Source organism: Protopterus annectens, chromosome 9.part0, assembly GCF_019279795.1.
Source record: "Protopterus annectens isolate FY-2018-M chromosome 9.part0, PAN1.0, whole genome shotgun sequence".
In the NCBI taxonomy this organism is placed as follows: Eukaryota; Metazoa; Chordata; order Ceratodontiformes; family Protopteridae; genus Protopterus; species Protopterus annectens.
In genome coordinates this window covers 893,104,460-893,123,501 of record NC_056743.1, presented here as the reverse complement: position 1 = coordinate 893,123,501, position 19,042 = coordinate 893,104,460, and the positions used below count along the sequence as shown (strand labels likewise).

The following is a 19,042-nucleotide window of genomic DNA, read 5'->3' as shown; positions in this document are numbered from 1 at the left end:
TTATTTATTAAAGCTCTATTTTATTCAACGCTTGTCTGTCAGCATTCATTTTGTTGCAGGAGACTTCCTGGAAGTACTGTTTACTGCTCACTTGCCGTTCTTGTGTTCTTCAGTTTGTGTTGCTGCTTTCCTTCACCAGTTTTCATTTCTATTAAACTACCTAAATTCCATGCATGGATTTCCTCCTTTAAACCCAACATCTTGTACTTTTTCTGAAATTTGGCTAAGATGCACTGTAAAAGATGAATACTTCCTACTGCCAGGCTATAATATCATCAGATCTGACAGAATTAACAAGGCGTTTGGTGTAGCTATTATATATACCAACACGCTTAATCTGTCTGTATTTCTTCAGGCAGTACCAAGTTTGATAAAGCAGAAATAGTAATTATCTACTCAGAACTAAAGATTGATAAGTTTTTTTGTGTACTCTCTACCTACGTACCACACCTAATACCATTAAAAATGCACTGTCCTTGATTACAAAAAAATAAATTTCTAAGAAATGATTGTACTGGGCGACTTCAGTCAGAACTGGACCACTTTTAACCAAACCACTAATTTGTCGAAATTCACCCAGTCAATAAACTTGCGCACTAGACCCAGCAAAACCATCAGTAAGCAGTCTATTCTTGAATGTATTTTAGCAAAAGATCCCAGCAAAATATTTCTGCGACCTATTCCTTTCTGTTCTCCCTAAGTCATCACAACCGTACCTTTGTCATCTGGCATTTCAGCAGAAACGCTAAAAGTATGATTTATAACTTAGAATCTTAAAAGATTTCAACCAAACCTCATTCATTAACTCTGGTCTCAATTACCATTGGATCAATCAGTAGTATTTTGTAGCTCTTCCTCCCTTGCAACGTTCAACACACGTGCTCCATTGTGACAGTAATGTGTGAAATCTAATCACATCCATTTCTATTTCTTACTGCTGATACTGAACTTGTAAGACTGAGGGATAAAGCCTGGAAATCCTAGTGTAATACTTAAACCTACAGCACTCATCAAACTTGTAAACAACCCTGAAACCTTGCCAGAAATGTTCAAACCAACTAAAGAAAATACTGCTCTCCTCCAAAGTAACTGTCTAACCTAAAATCTTAATGAACAACTATCGGTAAACTGCTAAAATGTGGGGAGGCATACCAACTAAATACATTCCTCACGTACACTGACCTTATTGCTGCACAAAAATTAATTTCCTACTTCATACATGCAGCAAATTTAATGCTAACAAACAAATCTAATAACCCTGTACTTCACTGAGCAACTATCACAGTTCAACTTGAACCTTTTCCCTTGAACATGATGCTACCCAGGTAGTTCAGTGGTTGCTGTCCAAACTAAATGCTATTACATTAGCAGCCAATCAGCTACCTGATATTTATTTAAAACTGGCAAAAAAGTTTAGCCTGCTCTATTTCAACAGCTGTTAACAGGTCCATGGTCTGAATGTTGCATTCCTACATTTTTTTTTTGGGGGGGGGGCATGCATTCTTCCACTGTATAAAGGGGAAAAGGTAGAACTGTTAAGTTATCCAGCAGCAACACACTCACCTCTGTCCTTGGAAAAATGTTTCCATACCCAACTGTTAAAATACTTTTACACAATATACTCTGCCCTACCAACATAGCTCATCCTTCCTGTACTACAGCTACAGCTGTTCTGTCCTTCCACAATGCAGTCAAACTTAGAAGTGAAGTGCACTTGTTCTCCATTTTTTTTTTTGACTGTCAAAAGCCCTTCTGTATGGTTTCCCACTCAAAACTGCTACATGCATTAACGGATCTTGGTCTCTCATCTCACACTTTGGCCTGGTTTAAGCTTCATCTGTCCACCAGATTGCAGTGTATTAAATGTATGAACTACTCCTCCTTTAGCCCCTCCCCATTGGAGAATCTCCGGGATTAATTCTAGGTCCTACACTTTTTAATATTTTTATAAACCGGCTTTATACTACCACCAGTCAAGGGACTTTTACTCAATATGCAGATGACTGTTCTCTTACTTGTTCAGCAGTGATATGCCGATATTGTAGTCTTTTGGATAGCAGTCCTGGTCACCCACTGAATCATGTGTCTTACAGTCCCACCTTATCCTTCACCCAATTAAAACCAAAGTTCTACTTGACATTCCCAACTTGAAATGTGCAAATACAGTCTAAAATGTTTTTTCTTTGCTGTGTAGCTAGTTGTCTGAAGTAAAGTTTGTGATCAGAAAAAGCACTGCAGTCCTTCCTTTGCTTATTTTTATGAGCATGTATACTTGTGTGTACCTCTCCCCGAGTTCTAGTGCACGAGTTGTCTTTTTGGCATGTGAAAAATTGGGCAGGGGTTATTGTAATCTTTAGAATTAATTTCTCCTGCTTAGATAAGTGACATTTTAGGGTTGAACAGTTATAGATTATTATGATGGGAAATGCATATTAGAGAGGGAGAAGCACAGGCATGACTTCATTCATGTAATGACTAGAATTGTGACACCCATTAGACATAAATAACATTGTCAAAACAGTGTTACACCAAGTCTGAGAAAGGTAAATATAGTGACTTTTATTGAGAGATGCAGTGAGGTATGCAGCATTAGTTAAATCAGAACTTGTAGTTGCTACTGCTGCTTCACTTGTGTCAGTAAATGTATGCAATGACTGTAAATTTTGAAAATGTACTCATTGTTTTAAATGGTTCTTTTGCAGGGATAGAATGATGCTGCTAAAACTAGAACAAGATATTCTGGAGTTTATTAGTGATAACAAGTAAGTAAAAGAATGGCATGAGCTTATGTGTAAATAACTTATGTTTATCATTATCCCCATGTGTTCTGCCTTACTAAGTGGAGTAGTAGAAAGGGATAAGAAACCAACCTGCTATGTCTTTTATTCTGTAGGTTGAAGAAGATATGGTGACAGATGTTCTCTAAAGGGTATAACATAACTGACTATCAGGAAACACCAGCTTTGGCTGAGTTTATAGTCAAGTATAGAACAGAAGGGTTAATTAGTAGGGAATATAAAATGCATGATAGATATATGAATCGGTCAGAAGAGGTCTGAAAAGCATGGAAAATGAGAATGGAAGGGCAATATACAAACCAAAATAATATGTTTATTTAGCTTACAGGTATGCAACAAAATCTAGATGGCTTAGGATTTCTACACGGAAGTGTTTGCATAGACATTTTTATACCGCAAGTATACTTCAGAGCATTTATTTCTATAGGCAGACTGCAATTGCTCGAGGTGTGATGGGAAATAGGGGGCTACCTGAGAACATGTTTTTTGGTAATGTAATGTGTGATACAATTTTAGAAATGTTCTGCAGGGTACTTAGAAATGTTGGGGAGAAAATTGTTTTAAGTAATGAAATGATTCTTTTGAGCTGAGATATAGAAATTGAATTGCCTCAACACAACAAGGCTCTACTAAGTCTAATGCTGTTGACTGGCAAAAAAAATAAACTAAGAAATGGAAATCGGAAACGAAGCCAGCAGTAACAGAATTGTTGAATATTGTAAAGGAGGTTAAAGAACCAGAGGTGGGATCTTTAGAAAAGAGAAGGAGTAAACTGCATCTAAATAAACTGAATTAATGGGAACAATTTATACAGCAAAATAATTAGGAAGAGTGATGTGTCTGGAAAGGCAGTACTTGAGAAATCTGTGTAATGTTAAATTCAATGAGAAAAATCATTTGTATAATGTGTAAAATGAAAAAATTGTAATAGATTTTCTTTTTATAATTGAATTTGTACTTGTGACAATGTGCAAAGAAAGATATTAGTCAGCTACGCTTTTTTTAATCATCATCATTATTCCTCCTTCACTGGTTTTCTACCCTTTCATTTCTTTATTGAAATGAAATTAGTTGACATATGTCAGCTTATGATTAAAGTGACAAGTTTCTCATTGATTTGTTGATGAGTATTAAGAAAGACTGATAGCCCAGTTCCAGACTCAGAGGTTAACAATAAGTGTTGCAGATTTCATTATGGAAGAGCTGCTGTGTTGTTCTATATAAAAATGGCAACAATTTTGGGTGTTGTATAGTAATTTTATACTTTCTGTTGTAGGTCATACTCGTAAACTTTGCTTATAATTTTCATGTACAGTGGACTCTTAAAATGTGTCTTTGGTTAAGTAAAGCGGACTATAACATCTAGAAACAATCTTTTAATGTCACCAGTTTTAAAAAAAAAATATATATATATATATATATATATATATATATATATATATATATATATAGTGAAAATATAATTGAAGTGGTTTGTGCTGGAATTTTAACATTAATTGTTGAGGCCCTTGAACCTAAAATAAGCATATGCTGAGGTGAATGTTAAGCTTTTTAAATATCCTAAAGAGAGATTTGCTAAACAATTTGCATTACGTTTAGTAGTCAGAGGTTTTGTCCACTTGTTTCGGATGATTTGGTGCCAGTACCAACAGTACTTATAGGTGCCTGATATCCTACTGCCTTGCCACTAGTTAATTTACAATCTGGTAATGAATTTTTTTTATTAACTGCATAATATCTATGACAAAAATTGTTTGGACAGGCCACTTTCTTTTGTCATTTAGTGTTTTAAAGTCTGCATATTGTTCAATATTTTTGCTTACAGTAGGTACAAGGAAAATGTTTTCATCCTTAATTTTTCAGGGTTTTAAATAGGTAACAGTTGCTTTATAGTAATTTCTGAATTTCCATTGTAAATTACATTGTTAAGCAAGAGTGGGCAAACTTCCATAAAGCCTTGGACAACACATTTTGATAAATCTCATGTTGTAAACCAGAACACTCTCCTTGTATCATTCTGCTACAGTATTACCAGGAGTGAACTGCTTATTGTCTGTTAGGCTGCTGCTGTCAGCAGATCATATTCTGTAAGTTAAGGTCTGTACAGATAGAGAACTATGTGGAAGACAGTATAGGAAATCTGCAGAAGTATTTTAAGGAAATTAGAAAATGCCTTTTTAATATAGAATGACAATTTCTGTACATTTTAGTACTGGAGAGGGGGATTCTATTTTTTTTTTCTTCGGGTAGGTAAGGTACATCGGTGCATGACTTTAAGGCTAAATGAGCTAGGTAGAGTGTGATATACATGTCAAGTGAGAGATGGCTCTCCGAGTATAATTCACAGATGAAGTATGACACGGCTGCACCATCCTGAAATTTTCCTGGGAAAGAAATTGTACCAAAGACTTGGAAGATCTGAATCTAGAAATTCATTTTTTTTCCTCTGAGTGAATTAGCTGAGAAGTCTGAAGAGAGATATTATGTTGCATTTTTGTATGTTATTTGTGAAAAAACCACAAAGGTGTGCAACTGTTCTTGCAAAGGAGAAAGACAGAGCTGCTTTTAGGAAGAAATGTAGTTATTACCGTGAGTTCAGGAAGTGTCTGCTGTTCATTATATGTTTGTAAGAGTGCCATATCATCTAGAATCTGTAGATGCTTACTTTAGTGATATTAAGAAGAGAGCTTAAAAACATGAGTTTTATTTGCTGCATGAGCAGGAATAATTTGCATGAGTAGTAGTGAAAGGAAAGGGGAAGGCTGTTAACAGAAACAACCCTGGTCTTATGACAAGCTGTGGATGCATGCAGAACAAGGGGGACTATATGTGCTCCCATAAAAGAATTAACTGTACTTGCATGTTACTGCAACCAGATTTCGAATTTGCTGTAATTCGTATATATTCCAACTCTGATGTCATCATACCTCAGAGATGAAGCAGTATTCCAAGAAATGTCATGTCGGACCCTTGTTCAGCAAAAGATTCTTTAAAGATTGTATTTGGAAAATCCAAGAAGTCACAGGCAGTAAAAAAAAAAAAAAAGTGTCAAACTCATTAGGACAGCATATGACAGAAAAATGATGCTTTAATTTATTGTCATGTCATGCAGAAACCATAATGGGAAATATTAAACTGTTTACTGAACCGCACGCACACAAACACGCACACAAGAAAACGGTTAGTCTGACTATTGCTGTTGCCTGCTTAATAAATAGTAAACAACAGCGAAATGTTAATAGTAATAATAATCACCACCACCTACAAGTAAGAGAGGATGCAATCCCATTTGTAAACCAGCTCGATGGAGGGGAAGTGTGAAAGAATCTTATCGGCTAAGTTGGTAATATGAAACCTAGCCAGCCTAAGCCAACAATAACAAACTTTGAAAATACCAGAGTTATAAGTGCGGATATATAATAATATGGTGTGTGTGTGTGTTTTAATTACACTTGTGACTGCCAGCACGAGAAGGGCTCTGAAAGCAGCCGCTTCTTATGTCAGGAATCTGGTTGCGATAATACGCAAGTACCTAGAATTAATTTATATAAAACAGTGTGAAAAATAACAAGTCAAATTATAAGGCAAAGGTAAAGCCCTACAGGATGTATTGAATAGCAAATTCCTATGTGAATCCTAGATGAAGGCCAAACTGTTCATGTGGTTTTTATTCTGCTTGTAATTGTGGTTAAAAGAATGTAGGAGCAACCGTGTCTTACTTGTTAATTACCCTAAAGAATATCTGTGAAAGAAAGATACTTTTATTTCCATCTGCCAGTCTTGGAAAACTATGTTCAAATAATTTACTGATTTGAAATATGAAATACATACCCCTCATCCCCTTAGAGGAAGAATCTGGACAAAGCCACAAAAAATGGGGGGACAAAAGCCCAAAAATAGGAACACTTTTTAAGTATTGCTCTTGCAAACTTAGAAAGTTGATAGAGTAACAGGTTTTGCATTAATAACTGTTAGTGGAAACAAGTGTCTAGACTGGAAACAGACCACAAAAAAGAACCAACTAGATACTTAAGAGGTGCAGAAAGATATTCCAGTCAAACCAGGCTTCACTGTAGCAATCTTTATTATATTAAATACTAATAGTTAAAAACTTGAAATGCTTAACTTTTTTCCCCGAGTTTTTTGTCTTCTACCATCAGACAACTTTCCCATTCACCACCTCTCAGAATATATACCTAATCCTTCCTTAATTAATGCAAAGCAACTAATTATGCAAATAGAATTACCATCCAATATTAATTAAACAATGTTGTTATATAAAATAAAATTCCCAGGTGAAGCATTACAATGTATTGGATTATTACTAAAAGTTGTCACCCAGTTGATCATTTATTTAGGATTAAATGTTGCTCACTTTTCACACATGATCTACATAAATTCATATAAACTCAGGTTTTGCATTAATATGAATTTTCTGAAGGGTATGTAGTCTGAAACACAAATGTCTGTATTTATTTTCTGATGTCAACCTCTGTGATTTGCCAGAAAACCACAATTTTGTGAAATAGACCAAAAATGTGAGGCAAAATTGTAGACATTCTGTGAAAGTCTGTACACCTGAGAGGTATGATCGTGTTTGTGGATATTGTTTAAGTGAAGACTTGATAAACTTATCTGAAAATGCTTCTAAGACATGAAACACTATGGGACACGAGGCCAAGCCTAAATTATTAGGATACTGAGAAGTAACAAAATGTAGAGTTTGAACTAGGCACAGCTGCATTTACACACGCAATTATCCTCTCCTGGCTCTGTGTGACTCACTGCTGACATCCAAGTGCAAAACTAAGAAACTCAAGATTATCTTAGTAATCACACTTAAGTTTGTTTGTGTCTTTCAGCTTTTCCCAGTTAGGGGTCGCCACAGCGGAACTCCGGTCTGCTAATGTTTGGCAGTTAATTTTTACGTGCCGAGTTACCAGCCCTGATGCACAACCTTCAACGGAGGTATGCCCATTCACGCATGTCTTCACGTAGAAGACGCTCTAGCTGAGAATCGAACTGGACAGCATCTTACTGTGAGGCGACAACGCTACCGCAGCACCACCAACGTGGGTCTATAGTAATCACACTTAAGTAAATTTTAATATTTTGGGGTTGTAAAGCTTGTTTGTAGCTAGTGAGTGGCAAAGTTGTTTTCTTTTTTGTTTTGTTTTTGCAGTAGTTCTCCTCTGCTGCTAGGACAGTGTAAACTGCCTTATGCTCACAGATAATGTGTTTGCACTCCACAGTAATTCCATCTGAGAGAGATGTCAATACCTAATTAATCAGGATGTTTCGTTCTCACCTATAACTTTCTCTGAGATTTCTACACCTCCACCACATTCTTTTGTAGTTGCACCAAAAGTCTTATGCTGAAGCTGCAAAACAATCACAGCACCCTAGCAATAATATTATCTCTGCAAAAATCCAGCCACTTATCCACCTCATGGATATCCACATAGTGTTACCATTGCAAAAAAAATAGGTGTATCCCTCTGAACCACATCATCAACAGAAATGTTTTTGTGGTACCTTATTCTATTCCCAAGCTCAGCAATGTGTTGTCTTTCAGAAGCCAGGATCTGTAATTTTTCAAGCGCCCCAAGGACCTTCATGCCATGTAACTTGCAGCATGGCGGTGATGCATTTGATAGTGAATGACTTGATGTAGAACCCTGAGAGGTGTGCATATAGTTTTGTCTCATCTTTTCGTGCATGTTACAAATGCAGGTAAGACACTAGTCCTGAGTGGAATTCTTCCTTTACCACAAATTATGCCTTGATATAAAAAAAAGTTGATTGTCTTCAGTAATTGGTTAACTAGCTGGTGTCACTCCAGGGGGATTTGGTATGTCTGCATGTGTAGTGGCGCTTTTTTCCATCTAGTTTGCTTTCCTAAGACAGGCTTGCACCTCTTGTTTCAGTGCTTCTGTACACTGGCTAAAGGCTTTGCTGCTCCCATACCATTTTAGCCAGAGTCCTGTTGATGAACATTCTAACTTAACTAATGTATTTGTCTCTGAATTGGATCACGTTAAGGTGGCTGTTCACAATACTAGAAGTTGAAAGCAGTAAATTGTCTGATTTTGAGGCACCGATCCATATAGAAACTATCCATGTCTACGTAGTTACTGAACCCTGGTTTGTGTCAAAAGAGGGGTTCCTCTGTACCAGGTTTTTCAGTTTTCATGCATTCAAATCCAGTAACAGTTGTGGTGTCAGGGAACATATTACCTCCAGGCAGATCCCAGGGGACACTCAAACTGAAATAATTTAGCAGATTGGTCTAGATGGGATTAATTCTCAACTAATAGCTTGTTGGAGAACACAATCTTTGTCCCAGATGACCGTACAAGATTCCTCAGTGGTGATCTGCCTGTTAGCAGAAACTCCCTTGTTTTGGGTGAAAAACTTCCTTTCAGTAAACTGAAAGACCTATGCAGTGCAGTATATGGCCAGAAATTCCCTGGAACAGTTGGTAGGTAAATGTGTACTATAAGACACAGCATTCTAGACCTGAGTCTTGAAAAAATTGGCTGCCTGTTGCACTACACCTATGGTTTCTCTTTCTCCTGTGGATTGTGGACATAAACTTTTGTGACCTTATCCTTTAAACTACCAAGAGCAAACCCCACTGTGTTTAAGGACTACAGACATGTCATCCTCCACCTATTTTGTGAAAAACTATCGAAATTCACTTACGACTGCACCTATCCTCAATTTAATACAGCAGGAAGCTCCACTAAGGAATTCTGCAGCCATTTAATAAAACTGCATAGAGCTAACAGTCCTCTCCAGAGCAGTGTAGCACCAGAATTCCAAAACCAAGTCACCCTGGTGGTCCATAGCCATAAATAAACTACACAACAAAAGAAATGTGCTCACTAAATTGTTTAGTAGACCCCCAATTCTCAAGGATAATATCAAAAACGTTACAAAATGCTGAAGGCTTTTATATTCTGGTTAAAGCCTTTGCTGCCTCTATAGTGTCTTTTTAGGCAGAGCAGAATCCATCTGATGGGCATTTCAGCCTAATAAATTCTAATTTGGAACACATTTGAGTGTCTGTATTCAGTGCCAGGAGTTGTAACAAAAATGTCCAAAGTTGGTGCAGCTTGAACACATTCATTTATGTGTAGAGGCATGGTTTCAGAGCACATAAAGTACTCCCTCTATTCCTTGGTGTAGTGCCTGTCACATCTTCATATCCATTGGGAATTGAGAAAAGTACCATTACTTTTCAAAGCTATCATTACTTTGACAGATTTCTCAAAACACCAAATTTGTCTCCTAGATGTCTAAATCACCATAAACAAGACTAATTAGTACCTTAAAGCTAGTTATAGAGCACTATCTGTATCCCTTTATGAGTATGATAGCTGCCTTAACACATTAGCTGAAATCCCCTTTAAACACATCCCCATTCTGTTGGAAAACTTCAGCGTCTTGTCATTAAATTCTCTCTGAATTGCACTGTCTGTGATTGGCATGCCCAATAATTCTTTGACATTATAAATCCTAGCTCTCTCGAAAATAATTAACCATCCTGCCAGGGGTCCCAGTTCCCTTATAGTCCTCAAAAATATGGCCACTCCTTACACATCTCCATAATTAGTCTCTTTTTCTTTAAGTAAGACCATAAAATAGTGATAATTTTCTTTAAAACTGTACTTCCCTGTAAATGCCTCTGTGTTCAAGGACTTTTCAGAAGCATATATGCAGTTAATTGATCTAAATAAATTCCGCAGTAATTCTCTGATCACATTGCTAAAGCAGCTACCTATATCTGTGACTTCTAGTTCTACTTAAATAGGTATACTGATAGAGTCCCTATCTGCATTTGCACTGGATATAATGAGAAATTTAAAAACAATCACCTGTGGTGGAAAACCAATATAAATAAATTATGTAACAAAAGAAATTGCTTAATGTGTATGGGGTCTCATTCTACCTACCTTAAGAGCACGCTTGAACAAACTAGTAGAGGTCTTAAGGGGAACCATTAGGAAGCTTAATGTTGAATATGAACTTAAATAGCTACTAAAACTAAAATAATTACAAATCTTCTGTATGTAAGGAAGTTAAGAAATAACACCCATCAACATTCCGAGCTGTACTAAAGTAGTGAGTATACTGATCCATAGGAAATATCCAGTATGCTAGCTGGCAAATTTAGTGCAGATTTGATTCCATCTACAGTTAATAGCTGTTCCACAGTTCTGGTTATTCCCTTTAATTGTTATCGGACAAGTTCTCTTGGCCCTCTCAAAAGTGAAGACCATCTTATTCATGGGCTGTGACGGTATACCAGGTTGACTGATTATCAGTGCCAAGTGTGGTCTGTCTGAACCCACACTAACCTCTTTATTGTAGTTTGAGCATTTCCACTGGTTACATTCCTGATATTAAACAAAAGAGGTCCAGCCATGGACCCTGATACTGTTAGACTCATTAGCTTCACTAGCCTCATATGTAAAGTTATGGAGTGTCTTATCTCAGATGTCATTAATCTGGACATTGAAAATGTCTTAACCGTGGACCCTCAACAGTTTGGTTTTGTCAAAGGAAGATCCTGCCTCTAACATCTTTCGTTTCTTTGAAAAAAGTAAAAGCAATGGTTAGTGGTTATGCAATACTTAGAACACATCTGAACGTGGCTAATGCTTTTGAATCTGTTATTATTGCAGGCATTGACAGACCTGTAAATCTGAATATAAATCCTTGCATTGTGCACTTGATGTGTATCTGGTGTCTGACAGAATCCATATAGTTAGTCATAGATGTGACTTCTGAAAGGTGAAAAGTTACCAGTGATGTTACCACATGGCTCTATGGGCTCTTTCCAGTTTTGAAGCTTTTTCATACCTTCAAGCCATCACTCCTGACCTCTGGTTTTCTATATTTGCAGACAGCTGTAAATTGTGTTATTTGCTCTTCCACTGACTCAGAATTGCACCAACATGAGTTAGACAATCATAACAACTGATGCAAGGACAGTAGTCTGAAATGTAAAAATAAGTATAGCTATGTTCATTTTGTAGATAAAATATTTTCACATAACATGTAGTTGATGCACTCCTTCAGTCAGACACGGTCATAAAAGATCTGGGCACTCTAGTTGATAATTCCTTGTATGACCATCATGTCTCTGCAGTAGTTTGGGAAGCCTTCTATCTGGCACATCCATTTTATAAAGGCATCTCCAGTAGATCCAAAGAAATCTTAACCCTTACTGATATCTCAGCAGACCTATTATTGAGTATAATGTACCTTTCAGCAGCTTTCTTTTTTGACTAAACATGTCATTCAGCTTGAGAAACTTCAGAGGTTTATAAATAAAAGATCAGTAGCCTCAACCGTTTTAATTATCAGGACAGACTGGCAGCCCTGTCTCTATGCAGTCTTACAGACTCCTCTGTGGAGGTCTCTGCCCAGTCTTTCAAGCCAATAAAGATCCGGACCTTTTTGACAATCTCTTCCTTCACAGAACAAACGGTACCTCTAAAACCTGGTTAAAGGAACTAAACCTCCATCAGCAGATAAATAAAACCGGTTGACGTGGCAGAATCGTATCCCAATGTATCCCTCACCTCTGCAGCAAACTTTTACACTACATGTCAATTAGGATAGCTCCATGGCTACCTTCATGGTAAACCTTGACAGATGGGCAACCTCAGATTCTGTACCCGTCTGTCTTGGCCTCCTTGAGGCAACTTTTGAAGTTTTATTTTAGCTAGGCTTGGAATGGTCTTCAGACTGTTTGCCTAATATTTACCTTTGAACTTGTGAACACTACCCTTAGGTTGGCTTCTGAAACAAAGGCAAATTATAAATGTTTCTTTAGCCATGTTAGAAAACTAGAACAGTGCCCCACATTACTCTGAACTTATAACGACACCTCTTCTATCACTATCCTTGAAACGAATTCAATACCAACTTCACCCCAGGGACTTGTATTCCAAGTCCTAAAATACACAAGTCTCTTACTCCCCCAATTATCTGTAAACATCAACTGCTAAAAGTATTAACCAAGACCAAAAATACTTCCTCCATGGGACTTGACAGTATAAATGGTTGCTTAATAGTTAAACATGTCCTTGTAGACTCATTCCTTAAACTGTTTAACCTAAGTTTAGCTTCTGGCTTTGTTCCTTAGTGGTGCACTGAAGTGTTTTATGCCATTCCATAAGGGCGGACTTGAAATCTACCCCAGGTAATTTCAGATGTATCAGTCTTAAGCTTCATTGCAAAGCTGTGGAACGTGTCATAATTGAACTGTGATGCAAAGAATCTCATTAGACATGACCCCAGCAGTGTTGCTTTGTAAATAGTAAATCTTGACTTTTTAATATTCTTTGAAACATTAAAAAAGCTGTAGATGTTGGCCGTGGTGTGCAAGTGGTGTATCTTGACATGGCAAAGGCCTTTGATACTGTTGCTTGTGCAGGCATCATACAAAAGCAAAATGATGTAAAAATTGATCCATATGCAATGAGATGGATAGTAAACTGGCTGAAAGGCAGGTCATGGTCAGTGCAAGTTGCAGGTGCCTCATCAGAAAGAGTGAAAGTGACCAGCAGTGTTCCTAAGGGTTCGATGCTTGGACCTTACTTTTTTGGTACTTCTCAAATTTTCAAGCAGAGCCAAAACCTCTAGCAATCTAAGTTTGAGGATTGCAAACTGGTGGTTAAGTCACCGTCTGACACCCAAACTGTCCAGTAAAAAAACACTTGCCAGTAAACTGTTGTACTAAAAATGTTTTCAGATTGCAAGCTAAATATGTGTAGTATCACTTGTGGTAGAAAACCCATCTAGTCATACTTTGTAAACAACGCATCACTACAAAGCAAAATTGCAGTCTGGGACCTTGCTAACTACTTTAATAGCTCCCCCTTTTTTGTCAGTCATTTAACAGTGATTGTCACAGGCAGTCCTTTTATTGCCAAAGGAATATTATCAAGATATAAAGAGGTAGTCACTTCTTATACTTAGCATTGATCTGACTAGTTATTGAGTACAACAGCTACCTGCTTTGGGTTGTATTTCATTAAACATGTCAAGGACACCTGAAAGATACCTAACCAGAAAGATCACTGCCCTAAAGTCTTCTGAGCTTCTAAGAGATGCTAGAAGCACTAAATCTTTAGCCAGTTTTGTATACTTTTGAGGTATTGACCATTTGAAGTCCTATAGATGTCCTCATTGAAATCAAGTATTCATAACAGATGGTTTCTCATCTGCTGACATCTAGCTGAGGTACCAAAGCTTTACTTTCTGAAGACGTCCATCCAGATGATGACCTTAGCTCAGAGGCATAGGGGTTTATCGACTGATGTATGTGTGAGATTCCCAGACTGTGTCACTGCCAGATTGAACGCAGGTTGTTGCACCTGATGGACTGTTATTGTTTGGTAGTGTACCTTTGATTGTCAGATTCAGATAAGTGCCCCGTTGTGGATCTTTCCTTTGTTGTATTTTGATTGTGTTTTAAGAGTTGTTAGATGTCCCCTAGGAGGGGTAAGTGCAGGTGTGGTAGACAAATTCTATGCAAGCACTTGCGCACTGAGTGCTTGCTATGTGTAGGCACTGAACACGACAGCAAACCTTGCTCCATTTGTCAGTCATTTGTTCCAAAAAATTTATGGTCCAGGCTCTCTACTCTTAACTTCCTCAAGACACGCATGGAATCCCTCAGATCCTAGTACAGGAAGAGGTTCCAGGAACACTTGTCAAAATGTGCCAAGATTCCAAACCTCCTAAGCTGGTACAAGTGGCTATCACCCCTAAAAATAAAAACTTAAACATTTAGTGTCCCTTTCAGCTTCCAGGGAAAAAGAATGGAAGGATTTTTTCAGGGGTTATTTAAAGCTATTATGTCTCTGAAGCTTCCATCATTTCTGACTTGGCCTACACAGTCTACCACACAAAAACAATGTATTCTTCATCCTCTGAGGAGGAACCAGAGGTGGATTCAGACCATTCTTTAGACTGCTCCTTGTGGCGACATTCTCCAGAACAGCTTTCCTCTGATGAGGGAGATTCCCTGTCTCCTGACCCCCACTTGAAGAGGCTTCATTCATAGAAACTTTGCAGAACATAAGCAAGCACTTTGAATGGCAGTCTAAACAGGTGTCAGACGTGCAGGAGATGGATACTACAGTCATAGAGATTGATACTTCTGCACCACCTCCATTTCCCCCCGTTCTAGAGGCTTACCTGGATGCATTTCAAGCTAATGTCAGCACACCTGATTCTCAAACTGCAGCACTCAAAAGGCCCGACAGGTTCTACAAAGTTCCTGATGAACTTAAGTACCTATACAGAAATCCTGTGGTGGTTTCCACTGCAGATGATGATCTTGTTTCACTGTTGCAGTCATCACATTTGGGTTATCTGTTTGCAGTAACCCTTAGTCGACCTGATTATCAAAGTCTTGGGTCCTGCGTCGGTTGCAGTCTCATCCTCCGTGACATCAGGCAGTCAGGGGTATAAAGCATGCAGCCGACGCCATTACATCAGTCTTTCTTGCCATGCGGTGTCCGAAGCAAAAGCAGTTCGCAAGTGCCGGTCGGCAGACTCCTGAAATTTTCGTTTTCGAGTTTCAGAACCGAAGTCTTCAACTAAAGCTAAGTACCCCGTTGGGGAAACTTTTTCTTGCTCTAAACTGATGTCAGTAAAAGTCAATAATTGTATTTCTTGTGGAAAGCAAATACCTCATAAAGATTTCCATTCGTACTGTATTCCTTGCTTAGGCCCTGACCTCGACGTACCTCGCTTTCAGTTTTGTGCCTTATTTAAGCAACAAACTGTTCGTCTGTATATTTAAGCTTCTAAATATTTCAATGCTCAGTGTAATTATCGAGATATGTCTTCGGTAAGCCATCAGACTACCGACATTCTGAAAAAATGCAAAGATAGAGACAGGCCGCCTAGGTCCAAAGCTGCCTACGACGCTTGCCCTAAGCCAGTCGCCAGTTCGCCGGTACTCAGTGAGGCACTTTTGCAGCCCCTGATACCCGCTACTTCAGATTTGCAGGCCTCTACTGAGACTCATACGGAGTCCGGTATGCTGCGAGATGCTTCAACCGTGGAACCTGCGAATGTGTCTGCCTTGGATGGGTCCAGAGCCACTGTGCAGGCACCAGCTTCTGAGGGTGTATTCAGGCCTACTGACTTGCATATTAAACCGAAGCAATCTTCTTCAAGGCCTAAATCTCTAACCATGATTAGAAAACCGATGCCCAGACCGCATGGTCAGGCCTCTATGCCTAAAAAACAAATGATAACAATAGCTGAAGACCTTATTACTTTAATCAAGGGAAGCCAACCTTCCCCCTGTAAGAGGCCTAGGACTGAATTTGCTTATGATACTTCTGTCCAGGATTCTGAAATTTCTGTTTCCTGTGATGACCAGGATTTACCCTTATCCTCCCTGTTAGGATTCTGATGCTGAGGACTCTATTCCCTCTGCCCCCCCCCCCCCCCGAGGATTTCTCTTTTGGTGAAACCTTGCCTACTCTTAGGGAGCATTTTAACTGGGAAAGACAGGATTACTCTGATTCTAAAAAGAGGCTTAGGGATTTCTTACTCCTGCCCCAGCACAGGCCTTCAGCTATCCCTCCTGTACTGGACATTGTGGATGATGCCTTTTCGGAATTTAGCTTGCCCCCTGATTCTTTACCTCCTGCTCCCAGAAAACCTGATCAATATTACAGGGTTCCTGACTCTCACAAATTCCTTTTTAAAAACCCCACTGCGGATCCTGAGACCATTTCACAGGGACCCAAGGGCATTAAGGATACTACAGCCAAAAATCCTGCCCCCTCTGATAGAGACTCCAGGGCGCTGGATAGATGGGGTAAGAAGGTATACACTTCTGCAACGTTGGCATTAGGGCCTTAAACTGCCAGTTTCATATGTTAAAGTATCAGCAGCATATTATTGGACTGCTTAAACAGAAAATTATGTTGATTCCTGATTGTGCTGAAAATAAGGATTTACAGGATTTAATGCATACTGCTGAACAGGTTGGAAAACATACTTGATTCACTAGAGGCATCTTGCAGGGCTGCTGTCACTGGGTCTGTACTTAGAAGGCATGCTTGGCTTAAGGGGCAATCCTTGCCAGATCATGTTAAAGCTAAATTACTGCATGCTCCCTTAAATCAGAACCGCTTGTTTGGCAACAGAGCAGAAGAAGTTCTTAAAGATGGAGGAAAAAGCTAAATTTATGCAAACTGTTAAAGATTTCCTGCAAGTACAGCCTCCAAGATTTAGTAGGCATTGGCCCTCTAAGAATTGGCCCTTTCCTGTCTCTTTCAGGCCTTCTTAGTCCAAACCCAGATCCAGCAGAACTCCCAGGCTTCAGTCCCAGAGTACGTACAGGACTAAGCAGTGGGGGGCTCCCACTTCCAAATCAGGGAGTAGTAAGACTCCTTCCCCATGGTAAACTGTCTCAATGACTTAAATTTAAAACTTCCAAGCACTTCTCCACTGACTGCTCCTTTAGGGGGGAAAGATTGCTCTGCAGGCAAAAAACTGGGAACTCATTACCCAGGACAAATGGGTTTTAAATATAGTTTCTCCAAGGATACAGTTTTCAATTCTATATGTTACCAACCCCAAACGGTTGACCAGATCTACCCCCAAATCAGTGGGCAGAGGCTTAAAAGCAAGTACTCTCTCACTTAAGCATACAGGCTATTGAAACTGTACCAGAAGAGGAAAAGGGACAAGGTTTTTACTCAAGACTCTTTCTGGTACCCAGAAAAGACAACTCATGACATCCTATCCTGGACCTATCTACCTTAAACACCTTTTTAGTGATTACAAAATTCAAGATGCTAACTCTTCACCAGTTACTTCTGTGCTAGGCAGGGATGCCTGGTTGGCAACACTCGATTTAAAGGAATCCTACCTGCTTATCCCAATCAGGGAATCTTGCAGAAGATACCCACGCTTCAAAGCAGGCTACTTGCACTATCAGATGTCCTTCAAGAATGCAACTGCAGTCATAACATGTGGGTTGTCCTGCCTCAGGCAGCCCTCGGTCGGCCGGATTCCAAAGTCTGGGTCCGAAGTCGGCTGATGTCGCATTTCTCTCCGTCGTCAGAGCGGCTGGAGTATATAAGCATCAGCCGACGCCATTTTCTCCAGTCTTTCTTGCCGCGCGGTGCCCGAAGCAGAAGCAGTTCGCAAGTGCCGGTCGGTCAGCTCCTGTATTCTTCGATACCGAAGTCATCAAGAAAGCTAAGTACCCCGTTGGGGACCTTTTCTTGCCTCAGCTGATGTCAGAAATAACTGAAAAAGTTAACAATTGTCTTTCTTGTGGTAAACAAATACCTCATAAGGATTTCCACTCTTATTGTCTTCCCTGCCTGGGCCCAGACCACGACGTCTCGGCCTGTGTAGCCTGTGCTCGCTTCAACAAGCACACTCTCAGGCGCCGGGCGGAGTTTGCTGAAGACTTTTTTGCCAATAAATTTGCTTACAACATGCCGTCGGATCTTCCGACATCGCAAACTCCCAAAAAGCGAAAAGACCGGGACCGACATCCTCGGCCCGCGTCTACCACCGACTCCATGCCAAAACCCAGCGCGAGTGCTCCGGTTCCCTCAGAGACGGTCTCTCCACTGCTCTGAACCGAAGACACCGCATTACCGACGACTCTGATTCCGGACATCACTCCGCCAGTTATCGATTTTCCTCCGGATACCGAAACCGAGGAAATGCCCGAGACCATTGCTGTAGACAAGGTCACTCCTGCACGTGGAGCTGCCAGGCCTCCTATGGCCATGTCTATTAAGGCCTACCCTAGGGCTAAGGCAGCCAGCAAGACAAAGCATATTACTTCTAAATCCTTACCTCAGCCTACTCCAGAGACACAAATTATGTCCATGGCTGCTGATTTAATTTCCATGATTCGAGGTTCACAGGCCCATCCTGAGAGAGGATCCCAGCCTCCTGATAAAAGGCCCAGGGTTGAACCCTCTGAACCTATTCCTTCAGATGAAGACTGAGGGCTCTGTCCACTCTGATAGCCAGGAAGAGCTCTTCCAGACCTATGAGGACACGGATGCAGAAGATTCTATTCCCTCGGCCTCCCCTCCTGAAGATATTTATTTTCGGGAAGTTCTGCACACCATGAGGGAACATTTCAAGTGGCAGGGTCAGGAATATTCTGATTCTAGGAAACGCCTGAGGACTTTCCTTAAGAAGCCCCAGCACAGGCCCTTAGCTAT

The 19,042-nt window shown here is 39.5% G+C and overlaps 1 protein-coding gene across 1 annotated transcript in view; it reads left to right on the top strand.

The window, feature by feature from the left end:
- Positions 1 to 19,042, top strand: part of R3HDM2 (R3H domain containing 2) — a 2,908,810-nt gene that overhangs the window by 178,931 nt on the left and 2,710,837 nt on the right. Inside the window, exon 3 of the mRNA XM_044083626.1 lies at positions 2,703 to 2,762. Within this exon, the coding sequence (XP_043939561.1) occupies positions 2,703 to 2,762 (60 nt within the window). The remainder of the gene's footprint in view (positions 1 to 2,702; positions 2,763 to 19,042) is intronic.